The sequence below is a fragment of the Arachis ipaensis genome, chromosome B10 (genome assembly GCF_000816755.2).
Source record: "Arachis ipaensis cultivar K30076 chromosome B10, Araip1.1, whole genome shotgun sequence".
NCBI classification, from domain to species: Eukaryota; Viridiplantae; Streptophyta; class Magnoliopsida; order Fabales; family Fabaceae; genus Arachis; species Arachis ipaensis.
Window position 1 is genome coordinate 14,005,554 of NC_029794.2, and position 7,343 is coordinate 14,012,896.

The 7,343-nt window shown below is 37.8% G+C and overlaps 2 protein-coding genes and 2 long non-coding RNA genes across 4 annotated transcripts; 1 reads left to right on the top strand and 3 right to left on the bottom strand.

Moving 5' to 3' along the window:
* LOC107620188 (regulatory-associated protein of TOR 1) lies at nucleotides 1,946-2,925 on the top strand. The gene is made up of 2 exons (XM_021113519.1): nucleotides 1,946-2,073; nucleotides 2,207-2,925. Exons 1-2 carry the CDS (start codon nucleotides 1,975-1,977, stop codon nucleotides 2,528-2,530), a joined length of 423 nt encoding a protein of 140 aa, XP_020969178.1. The 5' UTR covers nucleotides 1,946-1,974; the 3' UTR covers nucleotides 2,531-2,925.
* Nucleotides 3,655-4,425, bottom strand: LOC110268356 (RNA-binding protein 33-like; the record flags this gene model as incomplete). The annotated part of the gene is made up of 1 exon (XM_021114457.1): nucleotides 3,655-4,425. A coding segment is annotated over one exon (480 nt), but the record flags the coding sequence as incomplete, so codon positions are not given.
* LOC110267713 lies at nucleotides 4,559-5,474 on the bottom strand. The gene is made up of 2 exons (XR_002355596.1): nucleotides 5,276-5,474; nucleotides 4,559-5,152 (listed from the first exon to the last, which is right to left on the bottom strand). It is a non-coding gene; the product is annotated as an uncharacterized LOC110267713 (long non-coding RNA).
* Nucleotides 5,485-6,683, bottom strand: LOC110267712. Its single transcript, XR_002355594.1, has 3 exons — nucleotides 6,622-6,683; nucleotides 6,121-6,300; nucleotides 5,485-5,916 (listed from the first exon to the last, which is right to left on the bottom strand). It is a non-coding gene; the product is annotated as an uncharacterized LOC110267712 (long non-coding RNA).

Below are 7,343 nucleotides of genomic sequence, written 5' to 3' on the forward strand. Positions count from 1 at the left end.
TTACTATTCAAATCAATAATAATAATAATAATACATATTTTTTTATTAATAAAAATAGCATGATAAATTGTATAATGTCTTTTGAACCACTAATTTAAAAGACAACTTTCTTCTGATTTTCAAACTATTTGCCATTCAAGTATTTTTTTTCTTTTTGCTCACAATGCCATTGACATGATGGTAACTTTTTCACAACTCACTTATTTAAGGTCTTTGCATCTAATACAACATGATTTGAATTTTTTTAATTTTCACTATACTGTATAACAAAACAAAACAATAAACCAAATTCACCTTAAACCCATATGCAATTGGCCTACAGAAACCGAAATAATGATTGGATTCACTGTCAAAAAATGAAGCCCAATACTTCATAATCCCGTTTGAGTTTAAGCATTCCACTGAACGTTAAGCCAAGCCAATTTATAGTGTTGCGCCTTTGAAGCTGTGCCCCAATTCACCGACAGGCGACAACCCACCCACATGTATCACGAGGACGTCAGAAAAAGAATATCTGTAAATCTGCTTCTGTACCATAGAACAACCCAAAACAAAATACTTAAAAACTTGTGGTTTTATTCGCCTAAGTCGAACTAATATAGATGCAGATTTTTAGATTTATATTTGACTCAATTTGAAGAGCAAGTTATTAACTCTCTTTACCAACTCAAACAATAGATTAAAATAATTTTTGTATCCTGCAGAAAAGAGTTAGAGCACAGAAAATATTGTATAGTAAAAAATATTTTATTTATTTATATACTGATATGTTCTATATTTATTGAAGTTCATTAATATTTTTTTAATAGCATTCTTTGATTTTTATTTAATAAATTTAATGGTTTATTAAAAAGGTGTTTGCTACGGTACGATGATAAATTAATACGTACCGATACATTTAAAATATGGACAAATAACAGTTAAACAAGTGGAATTTATTTTCCACGTCAGCATTTAATTTTTTCTTTTTTAAATATATAATATATCACCACTTTTACTAAAACACCCTTTTAATTAAATAAAAATAAAAAATAAATTTTATTTAATTTTAATGAAAAGACTTAAACATCCTTCCTTTATTTGATTAGACAAAAATACCCTTTGAATACCTCTATCTTAACAGCTTCTCCCCTAAACCCTAGCTTCTCCACCACCGCCGCAAGGACTGCCGCCGTCCGTCGCTCTCAGGCACTACCATCGTCGTCTGGTCGTCCGTGCTTCTTCCTCCTTCAAGAATCGCAGCTTCTTCTTCCTCGACCTCGGCGCGTCAGTTCCTGGTATTCATCTGCTCCATCGCGCTCTTGCCGCCGTCCGTCGGGCGCTCAGTCACCATCGTCTTCGTCTGGTCGTCGCAGATTCTTCCAACCCACCACCGTCTTCTGAGTTGTGTTCGTCGCCTGGCCTCTGTCTCCGTCACGATTCTGCCCCCTCTTCTCAGACTGCTCAGTAGAAAAACCCATCTCCATTCCAGTTTCCTTCCTTCGAGTTCAGAGAGCAGAAGCTCAACCAAGAAAAAAACCTTAGACTTCGACGGTCAGTATGTACCCGAAGCCATGCATCATATCCCTCCAACTCCTTCCATGGCTGCTGCAAGAGAAGAAGCTGAGAATGTTATGTTTGGTGCTTTAGATAATCTCTCTGCTAATACAAAGATTAAGCCTAAGGATATTGGTGTTCTTGTTGTGAATTGCAGTTTGTTTAACCCAACTCCTTCACTTTCTGCAATGATTGTGAACAAGTACAAGCTTAGGGGTAACATTAGAAGCTTCAATTTGGGTGGTATGGGTTGTAGTGCAGGAGTTATAGCCATTGATCTTGCTAAGGACATGCTTCAAGTTCATAGGAACACTTATGCTGTTGTTGTTAGCACTGAGAACATTACTCAGAATTATAGTCATTTATCAGCTATATAATCACTGCAATCTTGTATAAATCTGACTATAGTTACTGTTTTTCTAACTATGGCTACTGACAATGTTGCTTCTTAGGCTTATCTGTGGATTACGGCCACATACAGAGAGAGTAGAAAAGGTGGTGGGGATTGGCTTTCAACCTGGACTAGACCCAGGAAAGGTAAGATGATCTTTACTAATTTTTGCTTTCTTTTTCATATAATGGTGTCCGTCTTGGTAGGAATTCAATAACAATCTATGGATTTGATATGAAAAGGATGATGAAATTATGTTGTATTTGTGTTCCTCTTTAGATTGTTAGTGCTTCTCAGGCTGGAGATATTCAATTCCTTGATATAAGAAATCATAGTAGCGCCTATCTTACCATTGAAGCTCACCGGGGCCCACTCACAGCTTTAGCTGTACGTAGACACGCTCCAATCATTGCCAGTGGCTCAGCCAAGCAACTTATTAAAGTTTTCAGCCTTGAAGGAGATCAACTAGGCACTATTCGATACTATCCTACCTTTATGGCTCAGAAAATTGGGTCTGTCAGCTGCCTTAATTTCCACCCATACCAAGTCTTGCTTGCTGCTGGTGCTGCAGATGCATGTGTCTGTATCTATGCATACTGGTAAGGTGAATTTCTGCTGAATTGCTGGTAGTGTATGCAACTCATTCATTAGCCTCCATGTTAGAAGGGCTCCATGTTAGAAGGGATGCACCTGACTGGGAGTAATCATGCGTATTTATTGGAGGCTTTGTCAAATAATATGATCTTCGTAAATGTGTGTAAATAATTTTGTTTATTATTATTTTCCATTCCAATGTTGTGTTATATCCCAATCCGCCTTTAATTTGTAAATTTGTTAGCAGAATATGTAATTTAGTTTGCTGTGGGTGGTGTGACTGCTGAGAACTGAGGCATATTCACTCAAATATAATCTTCGAATTGGGGGAAACCTTGCCATGGTGTAATTTCATTCAAGTTTGAGCCAGTGTGCTGTTTTAGTACGAGACTAAAATTTCAGAATTTTTAGCTGCCGTGTTGGCATCTTCTAGTACCCAAAATCTCACTGTTTACACTGCATAGAGAATCGATAGTCTAATTTAATTTTCATCTAGTAACATTACGGTATGACTATAAGTAATCTAATAGCATGTCATTACACAATAGATTATAGATTTTTGTTTATTGTTTTGTAACCAAATCAGCTTACCAACCAACGAGTCAAATGTGTCAAATTTCATTTCAGTTTAAGCTTTTAAAGATCAACTTACTGAGGTGTTAATGATCGAGTTTGAATTGATACAATAGTACAGTTAGCCTTCACTTGGTTGTTGTTAATTAGTTCATGGTTACCTACCATTGACCGTTGTGGTGGCTTTAGTTGTGTAGCCAGTTATTGGAGCTACCTGGGTCCATGTCAGCTGACAGACAGATACATGACATGGAATTGCACAATGGCAAGTCGCAACTTGTCAAGGGTAGCCTCTGCCTTTGCCTCTAAAGAAGTAACCTTAGCTGAAGTGGTGAGTTTGACATAGCAATGGTGAGCTTCAAGCACTCGCGCAGTGTATCAGGATGGCACCGTTGAATGATTTGTTGCTTATTCAAAATGTTGCGTAGCAATTCTAACGAAAGTTAGAAAAATAAACACGTACAACAATTAGCTGTGTATAGAAAGAATGTTATACGCACGTAATTAGCATCTGTTCAAAACACCCAAAAAGAATTCAACACATTTGAGATTGAAATTAAGGTGAATGCTCTCAATATGCACAAATGTTAAAAATTTCCGTGCCAATTATAGTGGTCAAAGATCAATAAATCTTAAAAATGAAACCACTACCAGAAAGAAATCTTTTATCAAAGAATGCTCCGAAGTCTATCGTCTGAGGGAACACTCAAAACTAATGACTTTATGATCTACTCATAAGTAGGAAACTGCAGCTGAATCAATCTAAATAACTTACATAACCTTAAAATAAATAGGAAAAAAAAAAGGTATAAACCATATCAACATTGCATGCTTTTTACAATAATAGAACTTCACTTGCGCCCTCCAACCATGCCAGGTCCCATTGTACCTGACATGCCGGATGACGTTCCACTACCAGTCATCTTCACCCTTCCATCTGTGTTTCCAAAAACATTCAAATCTTCAAATAGTCTGTAAGATGGAATAAAGGGCCGTTGTCCGCTGCCGGTACTGCCTGGGCTCCTTTGGCCGAAATTTGCCCCCACAGCAGATTCAGCACCATTGGAAGGAAATGTAAAAGGCCCTGTTGTGTTGGCTTGAGGATTGGAGAACAAATTGGTAGGAGATAAATGGTTTTGATAGTTGGGATAACCCGGTGTTGAGGCCCATGGTGGTGGAGGGTAACTTCCCAGGTACTGAATCTGCTGATTTTGAAATCGTTGCTGCTGTGGTGGAGCTTGAAAGTGCTGTGGTGGAGATTGTAACTGTGGTTGGGGTGGGGATCGGACCTGACCCTGGAAATGTTGGGGTTGAGGTTGGGCCTGGAAATGTTGGGGTTGGGGTTGCAAATGTGCGTGTGAGGGTTGATACTGTGGTGAAGCGCTATATTGAGGATGCTGGGACTGCAACGGTGGCTGAGTTTGTTGTTGGAATGGTTGTGATTGCTGGAACTCAGTTTGTCGATTAAGTGATTGTTCGGATTCATACGAGGGTGGGGTCTGCAAAGGTGGCTGATTTTGTTGTTGGAACGGTTGTGATTGCTGAAACTGAGGTGGTTGATTATGCAGTGATTGTTCGGATTCATACGAGGGTGGGGTCGCAGACTGGGAGCGGGACTGAGACTGGGGTTGATACATCTGTTGCTGTGACTGGACTTGAGGTTCCGACGGCGATTGAGGCCTAGCCCATGGCGCGACATAACTGTTGTATTGCTTATTCCCAGGATATGTTTGGGGAGCATTAGAATACCCCTGTTGTGGATGGATTGGCTGTTTGATGCATTCCTTCGACAGAGGTCGCTGATGACGTATAATTTTCCTGTGGAGTCGATGGTGTGAGGGACAAAGTGAGGCTCAGCAAGTCAATAATGTCCTGATCCTTTCCAGTACTAACTGGTGCAGGTGGATCGGGAAGAGCTAATGCATTGGATGGAACAGTAGTTGAGGAATCTGCCACATGTGACGTCACACTCATTGACGCCGCCGACTAGGATTCACAGCTTGAAGCATGTTACTCAACAGGTCCATAACATGGCGCATGGATTCCAAACTTGACAAACTATGAATTATAAAAAAAATAAAAGAAGACAAGGAAAAAGGAGAGATATTTTAGTTTACACAAGTCTGGCGACAGAGGTCAGCACCAGCGGTTGGCAACATAGTGAAAAAATTGAAATTTCACCTCAAAGTTTCTATCTCTGTTGCCATTGTTTCGTCAAGTGTTTTTGAAGAACCGCTTGGCATCCCATATCCAGCATGCATACTTCCTGAAGCTTGATGGGTAGGAGGTGGAGTAAATATTGGAGACGCATCTAAAGAACGCTTTGGAAACACTACTCCCGTTCGCTGCCATTTATAAAGTCCAAGAGAGTGTGCTGGATATGATAAGATTGTTTGGATAGGTGTACATCATCTATGTTTTGGTCGATCAATTAATCCAAAGAGCAAAACCTGAACAATAGGAGCTTTTTACTTTGCTATGAAATACGACCAGAAATATTAATATTTGAGCCAATAAGACAAGAAAGAGAAGTGAATTAAGTTGATGTCAAATTATTTGGCAACTGAATCAAACTACATCATATTGATGGATCAATTTTACTAATAGACCACTAGTTCATAGCAATAAATACACACTCACCAAGGGTCAATAATGCACAAGTGAAATCACATATGCAACTTAAATAAGAATGATTCTCAAGTTTCTATCTGACACCACCTTACCTTCTTCTTTACAATTTTGATCATCTCATCCAATATGTTCCTCTCAGCAATTTGAAAGTGGACCTGATCACCACAATTCTTCACCATTGTCTCCAAAAGCTAGAAGAAAGAAAATCAGAAACCATAAATCAAGCTCCAAAACAAATAAATTTGACATCAGGTACAACAGAATACAGAAACAATCAAGTTGATAAGTCTACCGCATTAAATTATATATATAAAAGGCTCAAAAAGCTGTTGAAAATCAGGAACTGTTAAATTATATCAAGACAATAAAACTACACTACAAGTAGATAAGTCTACCGCATTAATTGCTTGCTGAGCTTTCAAGGATTTATGATGAGAACTTCAAGGAGAAACCAGCAACGTATTAGTCTCTCAAATTACCCATAGCACAACAATTTCTAACTACAATGGGAAACAATGAAAATGGAAATACCTTGAGAGAATAGCCATGTTAAATGAAGAGAATGACTTCAGATCCTGGAATCAAATAAAGCATATAAGAGACATGAAACTAATAACCACCCAGAAAGACAATTTAAGGAAAATGCTTGATCATCACCGTAGTCCAAATTTATCAGAAAATGAAAATAGAATTGAAATTGCAACCAAACAGGCCCTAAAATCCTGTTTTCTGATTTCACTTTTTCCTTCACAAATCTTAAAAATAAAGAAGATTGAAAATAAAAACTGAAAATAGAAACAGAAATGCCAACCAAACATGCACTTTCTTTCCCCTAGAATTCGCAAACACACCCTAATAAAACACAATAAAACTCACACAACCAGCTATCTACATACCTGTACTGATCTATTGGATAATAATGAACCTAACTTCCAAGAAGGGATCAATTTATCATGTTGCTCCCATGAGATTAGATATAGAAGGTTCTTTTTATAGGCATAGAATTGATGAATGATATTCATGTTATGACGGTTTGGTCATTAAGATTGAAATGATGGTCATTAAGTCGGTAATGAAGGTGTCGGTTACAAGCAAAGAATAAATGATAATTAACGCCGAGTTATAACTCATAATGCACAATAAAGACCAAGTTATAAGGTGACGGATCACAGCCCCCAAGCTTTGTCTGCCGATCATATGATCCAGGCTAAGCTTAGAAAATAAAATGAGTTATAACGCCCAAACCTAGGAGACCAATTTAGTATTTTACCCTTAAATATATTAGGATATTCGTTACTAATGGTATGTGTTTTAAGAATGGCATAAAGATTTAATTCTCATTGGAATAAATAGTGGCTCACGATCCATTATTAGCCAAGTCAGGAAATTAAAAACTCAACCAATGAATGTCACAATTAAAGCTGATAAATGGGTCATTTCAGTTTTACTTCCAAGGATAAATTTGTGTTTAAGTTCTTCACTACAAGACAAATACATAATGAAAACCGGATAGTACAAAGAAACATGGTATTCTATGCTAGTACAATGGAACATGTGATAATTTTCCTATACTATAATCGGTATAATGATAATGGCTGCCCAGTTTGGGTAACTAACT

Bases quoted from the DNA above. Each gene is read 5' to 3' on its own strand.
- LOC107620188 (XM_021113519.1), top strand. From the start codon at position 1,975: ATGTTGCTTCTTAGGCTTATCTGTGGATTACGGCCACATACAGAGAGA. The intron at 2,074-2,206 runs GTAAGATGATCT...GTTCCTCTTTAG, and splicing joins CTGGACTAGACCCAGGAAAG to ATTGTTAGTGCTTCTCAGGC.